The sequence below is a fragment of the Barbus barbus genome (assembly GCF_936440315.1).
Source record: "Barbus barbus genome assembly, chromosome: 12".
Lineage (NCBI taxonomy): Eukaryota > Metazoa > Chordata > Actinopteri > Cypriniformes > Cyprinidae > Barbus > Barbus barbus.
In genome coordinates, this window is record NC_136740.1 from 32295785 (window position 1) to 32313536 (window position 17752).

The 17752-nt window shown below is 36.0% G+C and overlaps 2 protein-coding genes across 7 annotated transcripts in view; both read right to left on the minus strand.

Annotated features, from left to right (window-relative positions):
- LOC306877514 (transmembrane protein 222-like) lies at positions 1–14056 on the minus strand (the record flags this gene model as incomplete). Of its 4 annotated transcripts, XM_079429300.1 has the most annotated exons (7): positions 212–1213; positions 2623–2711; positions 4535–4665; positions 7643–7739; positions 8374–8405; positions 8485–8569; positions 9562–9697. In XM_079429300.1, the coding sequence occupies 7 exons, from the start codon at positions 9678–9680 to the stop codon at positions 1197–1199; spliced, it is 570 nt and encodes a 189-aa protein (XP_079285426.1). In that variant the 3' UTR covers positions 212–1196. The 4 variants fall into 4 exon arrangements, with proteins under 4 accessions (XP_079285428.1, XP_079285427.1, XP_079285426.1 ...); XM_079429302.1 differs by lacking the exon at positions 2623–2711 and having other exon boundaries at positions 1–1213; positions 4535–4594; positions 9562–9690; XM_079429301.1 differs by lacking the exon at positions 2623–2711 and having other exon boundaries at positions 2–1213; positions 9562–9708.
- The window catches only part of LOC306877492 (WD and tetratricopeptide repeats protein 1-like), a 21370-nt gene continuing 16761 nt past the window's right edge, over positions 13144–17752 (minus strand). For all 3 annotated transcript variants that reach the window (XM_079429266.1, XM_079429267.1, XM_079429268.1), the window contains 4 exons: positions 16902–17137; positions 16655–16823; positions 15287–15479; positions 13144–14355 (listed from right to left, as the gene is read on the minus strand). In XM_079429266.1, coding sequence (XP_079285392.1) covers positions 14158–14355; positions 15287–15479; positions 16655–16823; positions 16902–17137 — 796 coding nt within the window. In that variant the 3' untranslated portion in view covers positions 13144–14157. The remainder of the gene's footprint in view (positions 14356–15286; positions 15480–16654; positions 16824–16901; positions 17138–17752) is intronic.

Below are 17752 nucleotides of genomic sequence, written 5' to 3' on the forward strand. Positions count from 1 at the left end.
AAAAAGTTAGGTCTAATTGCAACATTTTATCTCACAATTCAGACTTTTTCCCCTCACAATTCTGAGTATATCTCACATTGTGATGTCTCCATTCTGTTTTTTCTTGCAATTTTGTGTCATATATCAGAATTGTGAGATAAAAAGTCACAATCAACTTTATTTTTTAACTCCATTGCTGAAAAAAAACAAAAAAACAAAACAGAATTGACGTAAACTATGTGGCAGAAACAAAAAAAAAAAAAAACACAATTGCAGAAAAAGTCAGAATTGCATATAGTTTATATATCAAAACATTTTCTCAGAATGGTAAGTTTATATCTTGCAGCTTTACATTTTCTCTCAGAATTGAAAAAAATTCTGATTTTGAATTCTGTGGCAGAAACAAAAACTAGAATGCAAGATGGAAAGAAGAAAAGAAGTCAGAGTTGCATGATATAAGAGTGATGTAAACTTGGAATTGTCAGAAATAAGTCCAAATTTGAGCTAAATTGTGGTGAAAACAGGTTTCCATAGTCAAGTGGCACTATTGAAAAGAAAAGATCCTGCACTAACACTAGATCTGTTGTTTTACCATTACAACTACAAAAACATGTGCTTGCTTTGTTAAATATATTGTATTTTGTGCATGCAAGTGCATCTTAAGTGAGGACAAACATTAATAAATGAGGACAAACATTATGGATATACTTTTATATTTTGTCATATAAATGAAGATGTAAACATTTAAAAAAAATCAAAAGGAAAAAATGTGAAATTAAGCAAATTTACAGACTCCCGTTTAATGTAAAACAATATACTCCTGTGAACATTCAGGATCATTTAAAACAACTGATGAAAATCAACTTAAATGCATCTTCATTCTCATCATTTTGACAGGAAACCGCTGCCATGTTTCATTTAGCCCCATCCACGTATGTGATATGATTATATTACAAATACATCAAATGCAAAAAGCTCATGTGATGGAAAAAGTCCCTGTAATTGAGTTATTTGCCATGGTACTGACAGTCTGTGTCTCGTGTCATTAGATGCTCAGAGGTCTCTGTATTCAGACGCGGCTCGTCGTGATCCTGAGTGTAAACAGCATCTCTCTCAGGGTTTGCTGAGATCCTCATCCAGACTCAGTCATCGCAGGTTGACAGCAAGGGCGATGGTGACGATGACCCCACAAATCATCAGGAAAGGCAGCCAGGTCTTCAGGAACCCCACAAAGCTGCAGGACACGAGAAAGAGACCTTCAAACGAGCCGCTTTAACAGCGAAGATAAAAACATTGGCCTTTTAGAGAAGCACATAACATTACAGGGGTTGGTTTAAACAAAAATGTCAATTCTGTCATTATTTACTCAACTTTATGTCGTTCCAAACCCATTTCTATGTAGGTTTCATTAAGGTAAATTTAAAACTTAAGTAAAGACATTTTAAGGAATGCAATGAGTTGCTTTAGCAGCATTTCAAAGATTGAAAATAGAACTTCCTGCCAATCTCCATTAATTTTTTAATCATTCTATGGCTTGAATAGCTGTTTACAAATATTAGAATTAGTGATTTTTATAACCGATACCGATAGAAATCATTTGCACGATTGTGTGCCCGATAACCGATATGCAGAACCGATATTTATTTACTGTTATAAAGTAAGTAAATGATTGCATGAAGTAAATCCATACTTCACTTTGGTGTTTCCTCCTTTCAGTCATCTTTAAAAAAATTTTTTTAAGAATTAACAGTCTTTCATGTTAAATTTAATCTTCATATTACAACAATAAAAACATTTTATTTATAAAAGTCATCAGCAGCAACACTAATATTAGCAGTAAGCAAACTAAATGTAGAATGGCTAATGTTTTCAAATAGAGAAAATAATAAAAGGACAGGAGTCATATCAACTTCATTTTTAACTACAGTTTTAGGAGGTTTATAAGCTGTTTAATAGGCTAATAAGAGTGAAAAATAATTCACTGGATAATGTTAATTCACTGAATAATATTCTCTGGAATATTGGAGTATAACAAACATTGTATTTTATTGCATTTCTCAACTGCCATGTTATATTTTTTGTCGTTTTACATGATGCTGCTGACAGCGCGGTTTATCTATGCATTTACACAGAGCTATACTCAAACTGCGATCGCTCGCAGAGATAATAAATCATTCATTTCCACAGAGTTGTATTTATTTAGATGTTTATAAGCGAAATTATGGTTATATAGTAAGTGTTAATACAATTTAGTGTGCTTCAAAAAAGTGAATCTTGTTAAAAGTTACATGCGGTGTCTGTGCTGAGCATTTCTTGAGCATCAACCGCTGAGTGAACTGCAATATGATATTAATATTTTAAGTCTTAATACTTTGTCATTTTGCATCTCCATTAAATGTATCTTGATTTAAGGATGTTTAGATATTTGTAAACGAGATATTCATGTTTGCAGTGTATGCAATATTTAATGCCACGACTTTATGAATTTAAGACGTTCCGCTCTGATTTGAGACCTTAATTTGTTGAAGGGTGAATTAAGACTTTTTATGACCTTATTAGCATCCACAGAAACCTTGCTGATTGTCAGATTGTTTTTTGCTTTAACTATTGCTTTAAAATGATGACTTTTGAGGATAATCTTACATAGAAAGCCACAATCCATCTCTCTCTCTGCAGAAAGCCGTCCTGCTGTCCTCTGCACCGCAGCGCTGAGAGCCCCAGCAGAGGAAACACTGACATATAAAGGGGAAACACGGCCGCCGCTGCGATAAATCATTCAGTCAAAGGTAAGGACACGACGACTTTTAAAAGCTGAGACTGCGTCGTGTGTATCCTTCACAGAGAAGGCAATCCCAGAATGCACTGAGCAGATGCAACAAGGGGATTTTGATTATAAATCGGAGTCTTAAAAAGTCTCAATTCTCCCTTCTTCAAATTAATATCTTAAAAGGTCTTAAATCTGAACAAAAATTTGTGGCACTAAATGTTGCAAGCACTGCAAAAAATGAGTATCTTCATCAGTATTTTGTTCTGTTTTCCAGTACTAATATCTAAACATCCCTAAATCAGATGCAAATTCAACATATGAGAAAGAAACTGAACAAAATTAAGTGAGTTTATGATTAAAACAAGAACAAATATCTGTCAATAGAAAATGAAAACTTGTTTTCCCTTCGAGTTAAGTTGATATTTCTGACTACATTGGCAGATATTTGTTCTTGTTTTAATTATAAATTCACTTTATTTTTCTTAATATCTCATGCATTTTGCTTCTGAAGTAAAAGAATCCAAAATACTGAGGATGAGCATCACTTTTTTGCATCGTGATCAGAAACTGCAGTAAAAGTTGTTTCCACTATTTCTAAAACTTAGGAGCAAAGCTTGAAAATGAATTAAAATTTGAAGCGTTGCAAATACAAGCCATTTACATTTAGAGAGCATTTTGATTTATTGTGCTCCCTTTAAATTTATTCCTTAAATTTTCTTGACTTGGTCTTAAAAAGTCTTAAATTTACCTTCAGAAAACCTGATAAATATACAAAGAATTCATTGCATTTCCTTAAAAACCCTTACATGGGCAATGTGTTATGTTATGTATATATATATATATAAAATCTCATCAGCCTCTCTTCATCAGAACGACACTGTTTTAGATGTCATGTAGCTTAAAAACGTCACTTTCCAGAAGCGTCTTATTTTTGTCAAGGAGAAATAATAATTAGACCTAAAACAAGTTGTAATGCAAAACAACTATAATGCATTTTTTTACCGTTATATAAATTAAAGTTGCATTAAAATTAAAAAAAGCTAAATTTTTCTTCTTTATTGCGACGTTCATCCAAGTGCAACAATTTAACAGAAAAGAATAAACAAAGGGCGGGACTTGGTTCTGTGCATCAGTTGCTGATTGGATGTTGTGATATGGGGGCGTGGCTTTCAAAAGTGTATGCAGATGAGTTCAAGCTTGCAGGGGTTTAAGCATACATCACTAGTTATGCAGTTATGACATTCAGAAATATATGTGACCCTGGACCACAAAACCAGTCATAAGTGTCAATTATTCAGAATTGAGATTTATACATCATCTGAGAGCTGAATAAATAATATTTCCATTGATGTATGGTTTGTTATGATCGGACAATATTTGTCTGAGATACAACTATTAGAAAATCTGGAATCTGAGGGAGCAAAAAAATCTAAATATTGAGAAAATCTCCTTTAAAGTTGTTCAAATGAAGTTCTTAGCAATGCATATTACTAATCAAAAATGAAGTTTTGATATATTTACAGTAGGAGATTTACTAAATATCTTGATGGAACATGATCTTAATATCCTAATGATTTTTGACATAAAAAAGAGAAATGTATAATTTTGATCCATACAATGTATTGTTGGCTATTGCTACAAATATACCCCAGCGACTTCAGACTGCTTTTGTGCTGCAGGGTCACATATAAAAAAGAAACAGATGGATGAATCAATAACATGCATGCATGCAAAAACAGAAGAGAATTTCATTAATTTGATCCGGACTTCACGCAGACAGAAGCTCACCTGACGTGTTTGCTGTGGATGAAGGACAGCAGGCAGAGGTTGATCATGTTCCAGGACGAGCTGTTATTATAGCGCATGAGGTTTAGAGCCATGGCCACATGAGAGTGACAGTTATCACAACACAGATTGTGCTGCAAACACAACAACAGTGTCAGGTACAAATGTGGAAATTAATTGAGTTGCATAACATCAAGTTTTTAAAGTGCCCCTATTATGGATTTTTGAAAATGATCTTTCATGCGGTGTGTAACACAGCTCTAAGTGAATGAAAACATCCTGCAAAGTTTTAAATCTGAAAGTGCACCGTGTATAAAGTTATTGTTTCTCAAAAGAAAGAGTCGACTCTGAATCCCAAGCCGTTTCATGTTGACGTCAACATCAAACATTAGCATATTCCCGCCCACTTGTTGGTGTTTTCACGTTGGTCTGAATGAAAATGCAAATTCATTCTTTACCACTAGGTCAGGGCTCTGCATTGAGACCATTTCAGTTGCATTTGCGTCTGAAACTACTGCGTGCGACTATGAAAACATTTAGTAGCACCAGTGCGCCTGAACCGATCAGCATATTTGTGTTTGTGCTGAGGGAGCTTTAAAGGTTTCTAACGTACTTACGTGTGTTTTTGCAGCGTTGAGTAACGTTACAAATATCCGTTTCCCCGGTAACGCTGTACACAAAGTAACACTGCGCTCACAAACACTGCTTTGAATGAAATCGACCAATCACCGCAGAGTAGCGTCACACAGAGGAGGGGCTTGGACAAATGAATCATTGAACGAATCGTTTGAGAGTCGTTGAGCAAGTAAGGTAAAAATAAATGCACATTATTAGACAATGAAAGTGTTTTTTGACCTTGCATGCATGTGAGCCTGTTGGGGACTCCCAAATCCAAAATATGACCCTTTCATAACCCATAATAGGGGCACTTTAAACAAAACAGCTTTTTTTTTGTACAGACTAAAGGGTTGTTCAAATCAAGGACAATAATTATAATGATAACAATAAAGATCGTTTTAAAAATCATTCTAAATGTAATGGCATAGCAGAGTCCGCAGCACAACTATAATGATAACTGCACAGAGGAACAATATCGCTGGAATCACTTTCACACTGATTTTTTTTTAAAGCTGATGAACGATAGAAACATTGTCAGCCAATCAGAATCCATCCTGCTTGAGCATTGGTTATGAATGAGCCTTAAAGAGCCTTAAAATCAATGTTGTTCCAGACCTGTATGAGTTTCTTTCTTCTGTTGAACACAAAAGAAGATATTTGTTGGTAACCAAAACGTTGCTTCTACAGTACGAAGAAAAAAATACTAGCTACCAGCAACTGTTTGGTTACCGACGTTCTTCAAAATATCTCCTTTTGTGCTGGACAGGTTTGGAATAACTCGAGGGTGAGTAAATGATGGCAGAATTTTCATTTTTTTGTGTGAACTGTACCTATAAGAACACAGAGCAAGTAAATAAATGCACAGATTAATTTTTAATTTATAATTTTTAAAAAACAATTTTTAGATAAAAATAGTCCAATTGAAGCCTTATGAAATGTAATAATAAGAAATTAAAATTAAATATATCAAAACTATAATACTAAATATAGGGTTGTTGATGAATATAACATATAAAAATATATAATATATGCACAATATATAAATGATGTAAACAGGTGAATCTCATGAAAACATGTTCAGCTCATAAAATCACGTCAAATGACATTTCATTCAATAACTCTAGGGTGAGCATTCTTTCTATTTTTCCTGCCTGGGATTTCTAAATTGCCTAAAGTACACTGGTTCTGGCTTTTTTTTCTCCCTATTGACGGTCTCTTTACAATCCTCATACATTATTTTAGGGGTGTGCGATATACATCGTCTGCGATGATGTCGTAATTGTTGTTTTAACAATGTGCAATTTGATATTATGGAGTATTTTGCAAAAACCATTCAAAACCCCTACAGAGTGCATGCATTGACGAGTGCACATTCAGAGTGTGTTCTTTCACTGCATGATTCAGTCTATTAAAATACATTTACAATGTCAATATCACACGAAGAGTGACGTTTTTTCTCCAAAAACTGCCATGATTACAAATGTGACAAATTTATTAATTTTTTTACAACAGTTCAATAAACAAAGTTAATTAAGAGACTTACATTTTAGACTCTATATTGCACCATATTCCAGCTACAGCAGTGTTTTGTGTCTCTGAGCAACATGATGGTGATTCGTTTCTGAGTGAATCAACCGTTTAAATGATTCGGTTCAATCGCAGTGAATCACTTATTAACACTGACTTGCTGCCACCTGCTGGCGGTTTTAATTTTACATTTAAAGTAGCTTTTTATTATTTAAATAATTTCTAATATCAGTATTCAACGTTTTATGTTTAATATATATAAAAAATATGCATTTGTAATTGCAGGTTAAATGCATTGATGTAACAGTGTAAATGCACCTAAACACCTCTTCAGACGCAGCTTCAGTGTTTCCTCTGCACTGCAAATATGAATTTTATTGATATTGATTTAATTTGCTTGGTAACAGCCCAAATGTCTTATTATTTATTCATAATTCACTGATTAAATGTAAGAATTTGACTCAAAAGATAATGCACACTTTTAGAAAAATGGCTTTATAAAGGTAAAAATGCCCATAACATGTAAAAATCTATTTAAACTTACTGCACAAGATTAATTTCTATCAGTGTGAACTGACCACCACAGAATATGAAGAATATCAGAGACTTTAGGAGTCAGCCGTCCACGGCAGTCCTTGAGATACCAGCACAATAACACACTCCGCTAAATATCATCTAATTCCCATTATCGATAAAATCCCAGAAAATATCAAGATATTATGTTTTTGTCAATATCACACACCCCTACTGTAGATCCTGCCTTCTTGCATGAAGCAATTGGTCAGTTATGCACAATGCATGCATGCTATTAATCAAACTATTTTTCAGTCATTACCTTCAGCAAGAATGAAAACAATAGGAAGGCAAAGCCAAAACCCAGACATTTTAGGCACTTCATTAACCCCGTCTGGGGAAAAGCAGGGCATATGCTCATCCTACAAGAACACATTACAGTAGAGCTCTGACCATTCTGGTTTTGTACACCTCGGACGCCTCATGCACGGCTAAATCCCAGGCGTTCGCTCCGCCGCCGTACACTTTACTCTTATCCAGCTTCCAGTACCTGAAACAGCAGTCATTGAATTAGTCACACACTAGTTCTACAGTATTCAGTCTCATATGCACAGGCGATATCTGTCACAAGCTATGTTTCCAACCACTTATTTTCATATTTCATATTTTGGGATATCGCATGAATAAAAAAAAACACTAGATGGAAACGCCAAATGCGCTTAAAAAAAAACTTATGTGCTCAACTAAGTAGGATAAACGTATTATCCAGTAAGAAAACGTGCATAAACTACGATGGAAACACTTTTACCGAATAAATTCCTTAATGCGCATCAAAAAAGACTTAAAACTGGACTAATCAGCAGACCGATCTCATTGCACTGCATCTGAAATGCTTCGTTATAATTAACTCCCAGAACTGTGTTCCCAAACAGCAGACTCTGAAAATAAGATAACATGACCGCGTTTCATAATTTATTGTATTAAAAAATTATTACATACAGTTAAATTTTTCTTTGTGATATTTAGCACAAGTTATTAAGAAAGTGATGATTTCGTTCTCTTCAACTGACTGGATGGAAACGGTGCTTTATTCGCAAATGTTTTATGCGATATTCCAATTTTGCGCATAAGTTTAATTCGTAACTTTGGATGGAAACAGCTACATTCTCTAGTTTTAAACTCACTTTGTTGGTTTTCCAAACGCCATGTTGTCCTCCTGTGGAAAATAGGCATGAAAGTAGTCAGTGCATCAATGATAAACACAGAGTCAGCTCAATCCTCAGATATAAACTCACTGATACGAAATAAGGCCCTGCGAAGTCCCTGATCACACCGCTGGACGAGCAGATGCCCATGTGACCGATGAAGGGCAGGAACCACCTGCAAACACAACAACAACAACAACAATAACTATAACAAACACAACAACAACAATAACAACTATAACAACAACAACTATAACAACAACAACAACAACAATAACTATAACAAACACAACAACAACAATAACAACTATAACAACAACAACTATAACAACAACAACAACAACAATAACTATAACAAACACAACAACAACAATAATAACAACTATAACAACAACAACTATAACAACAACAACAACAACAATAACTATAACAAACACAACAACAACAATAATAACAACAACTATAACAACAACAACTAGTGCTGCCAAACCATGAATCGCTTCCAAAATAAAAGTTGTGTTTACATAATATAAGTCTACTGTGTATATTTATTATGTTTATATAAATACAAACACATGCATGTACATATTTAAGAAAAATACGTTGGTAACACTTTATTTTAGGGTCTCTTAACTAGTTGCTTATTAGCATGCATATTACCAGAATATTAGTACTAATTAAGCACATATTAATGCCTTATTCTACATCCATAATCCTACCCAATACCTAAACTTAATAACTATTAATAAGCAGCAAATTAGGCATTTATTGAGGGAAAAGTCACAGTTAATAGTGAATAAATGCTCTCTATTCTAAAGTGTTACCAATATGTTATGTTTACATATATATACATATATACAAATGTAAATATTTTCTAAATATATACTTTGTGTGTGTATTTATATACATAAATATACAAAGTAAACACACTTATATATATTATATAAACAAAAACTTTTATTTTGGATGCGATTAATAGTTTGACAGCACTAATAAAAACTGTTTTCTCTTGTCCTTCTGCATTAATTGACACTATTTTCTTATTTAATACTGTAAGCTGCTTTATTAAAATGTTGATAAGCGCATATGACCCGCAGCAAACTGTGTTTATAGCTGATATATGAGCAACAGCAGCAGAACACGTTAACGGCTCCGGTCGCCACTCACGTCAGAACCGGGATGGGGGTCCAGACGATGCAGTGCGGATAACGGAACATTTCTTTGTCGATTTTCTCGAAACCGCCGTGGAAGCGCTTCATCGCGTCTATCTCGGTAACATCCGCCATCACCGTCTGTGCGCCGTGACGTCATGGCGACGGCGTGCGTGCGCGCCACCGGTACAATATGTTTGATAAAAGTCTCTTCTGCTCGCCAAAGCAGCTTTTATTTGATCAAAAATACAGGAAAAACAGTGAAATATTATTAGAATTTAAAACAGCTGTTTTCTATGTGAATATGTGTTAAAGTGTAATGTATTTCTGTGATGCGCAGCTGTATTTCCAGCATCATTACTCCAGTCTTCAGTGATCTTCAGAAATCATAATAATATACTGATTTGAAAAGAAAAAAGAAAATAAACGGATGCTTTTATTCATAAAAAATGCATTAAATTGATTAAATGAAATCATTAAATTGATTTCAAATAAATGCTGCTTTTGTTAACTTTCTATTCATCTGTGAATCCTGAAAAATAAAATGCATCATAGTTTCCACAAAAATATTAATGTGTTCAACATTGATAATAATCAGAAATGTTTGTTGAGCAGTAAATCAGTATATTATTATGATTTCAGAAGATCACTGAAGACTGGAGTAATGATGCTGAAAATACAGCTGCGCATCACAGAAATAAATTACAGTTTAACATATATTCACATAGAAAACAGCTGTTTTAAATTGTAATAATATTTCGCAATTTTTACGGTAATTTTGATCAAATAAATGCAGCCTTGGTAAGTACAATGTTTTTCTCCACAGCCAGTAAAATATCACACATATAATATAATATAATATAATATAATATAATATAATATAAGGCTAATAGGGTTTTCTTTTTGTCCAAAAAGTAGTAGTAATATCATCAAGGTCAAAGTGGCCTATGTAAATATGTACTTAATTGACTTTATAATTTCTTCCCATGTAAAACGAGCTCCATGCATTAAATCCCAGGAGTGTAAGAACAGATGTGGCTTGTGTTGAAGTGACGCTTGCATGCGATCTCTGCTTTAATTCTTACTGTAGCGGGACATCTGGGCCACCGTACGGCCTCCTTCATCATCCTAATGACTCCGTTACTGTACAACACTCACAGAGTAACACTGGAGCACAGCTGCGTCTCTGACAGCAGGCCAGCAGATACAGGAGAGATCATATGCAGCTATTACAGAAGATTCAAACACTCACTGATGCTCCAGAAGGAAAAGCCTTGCATTAAGAAAACTCTTGAACAGAATGAAGATGAGTACATTGTTCTTGTTTTGCCTAAATATCATATTTTTTCATTTAGTACTGCCCTTCAGAAGCTACTTGCATGTTTTAACGGAAGACAAATGAAGTTAAATTTACCTTGATGTTCAAATTCAAAAAGTTTTCACGCCCCGGCTCTTAAAACATGTTTTTTTTTCTTCTGGAGCATCAGTGAGTGTTGAACCTTCTGTAATAGCTGCATATGAGTCCCTCAGTCGTCCTCAGCGTGGAATGATGGATCTCAAAATCATGCAGTCATTGCTGGAAAGGGTTCAAATACACAAAAATGCTGGAAAACCAAAGAATTTGTGGCACCGGAAGGATTTTTCTGAAGAACAGCAGATAGTTTAACTGTTCAGGACAAACACGGGACTCGTGAACAACTATCACTAAACAAAACACAGCTGTAGATCATTCAGCTAACAACACAGTATTAAGAATCAAGGGGATGTAAACTTTTGAACGGGGTCATTTTCATAAATTCAACTATTATTTTCTCTTGTGGACTATATGTAAACATCTTTTACGTGAAATATCTTATTCAGGTCGGTACTAAATAAACAATAACATGCATTTTGTATGCTCCCTTGTACTTGGTAAAATAATCAACATTCTGCAGATTCTGCAAACTTTTGACTTCAACTGTATATATGTATAGTTTAATATGTCAATAGAGTCAAAATATAGAAATGTTAAAATTGCAATGGAAGGTGGGAAATGTAGGTGGTCATTCACAGTATACATACTACATAGTATGCTATTCTAATGTAGCCTAGATGTGCGCTATACTTTCCTCATTAGTGTATGTAGGGCAGGTGGCCTTTAGAGGACACAGGCTTGCTTCACTGTTTGTAGCACAACACGGCAGGAAATTAATTACACACGGAGGGAAAAACTAACTATTCAGCAAAAAACAGACGTTGAATAACTGTGGGCAGGGAAAGTCAACATAACACCTTCATCAAAGCAGCACTCAGGGATTCAGAGACGAATGTATTGGAAGGCATGGCATTAAATGCTGCATGCACTGCAAAAAATGAATATCTTACTCAGTATTTTCATCTCATTTTCCAGTACAAATATCTAAACATCATAAACTCATGACATTAGATGTGAAATTAACATATGAAGTCTTGATTTCTGAGAAACTGATCAAAATGAGTTTATGCTTAAAACACGAACGAATATCTGTCAGTGGGGAATGAAAACTTGTTAACTTGTTAGCAAAAAAAAAACGATTCAATTGAGTGAGTCGTTTATGCTGGAATCGCTCCAAATGATTCAAACTCGTGACTTCGATGATTCAGTTCAAGCGATTCTCTAGCAAAAACCAGATTAAAACAGCCATTCATTTTCAAATTCCACCATCGCTTAATGATTTTAAAAAGCACGTATATTGATGGGTGAAACTGAGTTTTCGAAACTCTGAATCAGTTAAACCATTACGTCACAAAATGATTCACTGTTTCGAAGCACTCCAACCGGATCACGTCTTGTGAATAATTTGATTTAAAGCCTGTTCACACCAAGGACGATAAAGATATCGTTCTAACAATCATTCTCGGTATTAAAGAATAGCAGAGTCCACACCACAACTATAACGATAAAGGCACAGAGAAACAATATTGTTGGAATCTCTTTCAGAGTGAATTTTTTTCTAGCTGATGGACAATAAAAACACTGACAGCCAATCAGAATCAATCTTGCTGTAACGAGCTCGAGAATTTAAAGCGGCAGACACGCATGCTCTTAGAATAAACAGATGATATTGTCTATTAGTGTGGACCCTAATATAGTTATCTTTAAAGTTGTCCTTCTTGGTGTGAATGGGCCTTTAGATCGGAACTTCGGAGCAGGTTTGCGAATCATTTTATTTAGATAGGAACTTTGGAACGGGTTTTTTGTATAACCAGTTTTACTACAAATACCATGGTTAAACGATGGTTAGTGTTGCAAAACTATGGTTAATTTGTTGTTACCATGTTTATGGTGCATGTCAGCATTGTTGTCTCTGGTGGGGGGCATAGACTATATTATTGGATATTACGATATTAAGGCGATTATCGTTAAGATATTTTTTACATAATGCCCAGCCCTAGAAGCTACAGTAAAAGTTATTATTCTAGTGTCAAGATTATTATAGGTAACTAAAACTTAACACAAAGAAATTGTTACTTGAAAAATTCTTTACTTGGTCTTAAAAAGGACTTTCATAAAACCTGCAGAAACCCTGCATTATGAGCTGGCTTTAAGAAGCTTTTAAAAATCCACACACATTATATTTGTAAATAAATTAATTTTATTTGAGACAGATGGGAAAATAGAGTTCGGCGCTTCCATCGGCTCTATGTCTGAAATAAGATCAATCTAGTTTGTCTCCATAATTACTGCGTTTATAAAGCCATGCTGTTGATGAGAAATATATCATGTTTTCCTCTGAAAAACCCCACCAATGATCATGACAGCAACGACAGAGCTGCTGCAGAACTTGAAGTCATTTATTTTTTTAAACGTTGCACTAAACTGTACTGAAATCCCAAAATGAAATGAACACAGTGAAACAAACACACATATCCCAAAATAGACCCGATTCTAGTTTCTTTTTACTGCTGTTAAATCTCTTCTTCTCATAGCAAACTGTGAAAAATCTTTCTCTGTGTCTTTATTCCTCTCTTCTCAGGTTCATCGATGAAGATAAAAGGGCAACAGTCAGACGTCCTGCTCGTGCCGACGAAGAAGGTAAAAAAATAATAAATCCCCTTCAAAACATCATCAATAACAACAAACATTTTCAGTCCCAGCAAAACCGACTTGATGAACTTCACAATGCAAGTCTGGGTCGAACAGAAACACTGTTTATTTCTCCAGAATAAATTCCAAACGAAAGTGCTGCAGACCTATAAACATATTTCTATGAACAATAACACTCATTTTCTGTCCTCTGGTGCTCAAAGATCAAGTTCATTCGGAAAAGAAACAAAACGAGACAAAATCATGTCCAAAAGCAAGCCCCGCATTAGAAAGACCCAAGCGCTGCAGGACTTTGGAAACAAGCTTTAACCTGACGGCACGCCAAATGTGTTGCAGATATTGATTTATAGGTGCTTTGACTTCGCTTGGATTGTGCGAGGGAAACTCACGGAGGAAAGTTGGGTTTCTCGCTTCCATCTGCATAGTGCGGAGCAGCAGCATTCATTCACTCAGCGTCGTGTCGAAGAACTGAAATGCAAAGTAAATATTTAAGGTGCTTCGCTCTCTTGTCGAAGGCGGGACGTGGAGACAGAAGACTGCGGTGTTCTAGCTGGAGCGGCACTGAACCTGGCTGTCTGAGCTCTCTTCATCATCTGAGCCCTCGGTGCCTCGGTTGCTCAGACTCGTGATGCGGTAGCCCATGTTTAGCAGCATCACCTCCAGCGGATCTGCATTCATGCGCCTCTGGTTGGCTTGAGCCGCGCTATCCATGTCCTCCACAACACGACAGTTCTCGTTCTCCGACTGGTGATCAGAGAGAAAACAGGTTACGTTTGGTGCAATCAACTCGCCCTAAAGATATCCCATCTGAGATTAGGATGAGTTTGTTTCTTCATCAGGTTTGTAGAAATGTGTCTCTGCATCAGTGTCTCAGCAATGGATGCTCTGCAGTGAATGGGTGCCGTCAGAATGAGAGTCCAAACAGCTGATAAAAACATCACAATAATCCACACCACTCCAGTCCATCAGTTAACTTCTGGAGAAGACAAAAGCTGAAACACATCCAGCATTAAGATGTTTTTAACTCAAATACACTGAGTCCATAATAACACTTCCTCCAGTGAAACAGTGTTCTGGTCTGAATCAGGAGAGAAATCTGCAGATCAAGCAGCGTTTACAAGACAAAACAGATCTAAACAAATATGTGGCTGGATTTTGATGTGAGAGACAACAGAAGATGGGCTTTTTCACTGGAGGAAGAGTTATTATGGACTCAATGGCCCGGTTTCACAGACAGGGCTTAGACTAAGCCAGGATTAGGCCATAGTTCAATTAGGACATTTAAGCAATTTTTATAATTTTATATTTTAAGATCTGTCAGTGCAAGTTTATTTCAGTTGAAACAGCTCAGACTTATATTTTAGTCTAGGACTAGGCTTAAGCCTTGTCTGTGAAACCGGGGGAATGTATTTTAGTTAAAAGCATCTTAATGCTGGATTTGTTTCAGCTTTTGTGAATGACTTTTTTTTTTTTTTAGCACTTTTGGATTTTTTAATTTGATTCATCAAATAAATAATCAACAGATTAACCGAAATAAACATTAGTTGCAGCCCAAGTTCAGTGCATCAAATCAAACTGAATGAATTACTAAATTGAATACTGACATGAAAACCAGCGAGTCGTGAGTCAGTGAATCACGAGTCAGTAAGTCAGTGAGTCGAGAGTCGGTTCGTACCTCCGGTCTGGGGTTCCAGATCCGCACCACGGGGTCGATGCCGCTGGTGGCCAGGAAGCAGTAGCTGGGATGCGGCTGCAGACAGTTCACTATAGACTCGTCCCCCTGTAAGATCCGCACCAGGTTCGTTGTCTCTTTCTCCCAGATGAAGAACGAGCCGTCGTCTGAACCGCTCACAATGTACTGGCCTTTACTGTAGAGAGACAATCAAACGAGTCAAGTGCTGCGGTCTCATACTCCTTTAGAAACACATACGACATTCATTATATGTGGATACCAGACATTATTTACATTTATATTAAAGAGGTAATTCACCACTGACAACATGGGCTTTTAATAAAAATAGAGTGTCTATGCAGTAGACATGCGAAAAACATTCTGAAATCTGAAACAAGGCTGTGGCGTTTCCTTTTGCCCAAAACTTCAACACCGATAATGCACTTTTAATTTTGCCTGTCTATCTGTTGATCTGACAGTTTACAAAAATACAAAAGCTCGATCTTTAGTTTTAATTAAAAAGCGTTTTGCATAACACGGGCGACTTTTGCTGGCAAATAATCAGGGATCTCTGGATGCAGGTTTCAGAGAAAGTGTACACACTGTTAATTTACATATACTACCAACACTGCAACAATACAAAGCAGGTTGAAAACTGGTGAACTTACTCTTTAATGCATTTGGCAGATGCTTCTATCCAAAGCAACTTACAATGCATTCAAGCTTTTATCAGTCATGCATTCTCTTGGAATCGAACCCATGACCCTGGCATGGCTTGTGCCATTACTCTACTGTTTGAACTACAGCAATGCATTATTTTAACTAAAGAGACATTTTTGACATGTAGATTCAGAATGTTTCACGTAAAAAGAAAAATACTGTAAAAATGAGTGCTGGGCAATGATTAAATCGCATCCAAAATAAAAGTTTATATGTGTGTGTACTGTGTATATTTATTATATATAAATAAATACACATGCATGTATATATTTAAGAAAAATGTTTATATATGAAATATATTTATATATAATATAAATATATACTGTGTTTGTGTGTGTGTCTTTATATACACATAATAAATATACACAGTACACATACATATATTATAAAAACAAAATAACTTTTATTTTGGATGCGATTAATGGCGATTAATCATTGCCCAGCACTAGTAAAATTTTAGTGCAAGTAATCAAGGTGTGCGGCTGAAGTTTAAATGAGATATGCTGTTAAAACACCTCTGAATCGTGAAACTGGTCTTTCTTCAGGAAACAATAAAAATGCATTAAACTCATTTCAATATTATTAATAACATATCCTAAATATATCAGCCAGACCTGATTCATTATAAGGGAATGATGTCAGTAAACTGACCTTCCGAAGAAGTTGGCTTCTTTAATATCAGTGGTGGTGTTGCAGTGGCCACAGTAGCGATGCTTGTAGTCGAAGCTTCGCTCTCTCAGCACCATCTCGTCCTCCGGGATGGACTCCTTCCGGCTGAAGTTATGGAAGCGAATGGAGCTGTTCCCCTTCTTGTCGTCAGCTGGATGCATGAAAAATAATATCCTGATTATTCAAATGCATGCACAAAAAAAAATCCAAGATCCAAGACTGAACCTACAGGAGTTTGTTTTTGAGAAGAGGGCCGTCTTGATGTCTTTGTCGAGGGCATCGCATGCACTGCTGTGCGCCTGCTCTGGAAACTTGCCCTTGAAGTCATCTAGACACTCCAGAGCCTCGGCCACGTACTTGAGCTCAAACAGGCAGCGCACTAAGCGGAAGTGTGCCTTCAGATGGCCCGGGTTCAGAGACAAGGCCTTCAGACAGTCGCGCAGCGCATCATAGTGATCACCGTCCCTGACAAACACCAGAGCAAACCATGCACTTCACATTAAAACACTGAGTAAGGCAAGACACTACAGGGAAAAATCTAGAGGAATGAAAACATCCAAAATAGGCATTTAAGTGTTTACAGAGCGCATTAGTCCCACCCACTTTTTCAGCAGGAATATTTTCGCACTAATTTTTCCCCATAGGGATTTTTAAAAAGTCAAACCAACCAACTGCGTGAACAATGACAAGATTATGAACTTTGATTTTAAAGGGATAGTTCACCCAGAAATGAAAATGAGATGTTTATCTGCTAACCCCTAGGGCATCCAAGATGTAGGTGGTTTCTTCGGTAGAACACAAGCGAAGATTTTTAACTCAAACCGTTGCAGTCTGTCAGTCATATAATGGCAGTCAAAGGTACTCACGGCTTTGAGAGTAAAAAAATAGCCGGCGACGCGTCTTCTTGCTTTACGGCAGATTGCAGACTTATAAGTGCATTACCTATCTCTCAAATGGACCAGTGACACTCCTAATTGAGATTGTAGATGCAGTCTCAATGGTCAATTTGAGAGATTCATGTGGGGACATACAGTGGAACGAAATGTCGTGCCTCACAGGACCACGTGCTACATAAATACA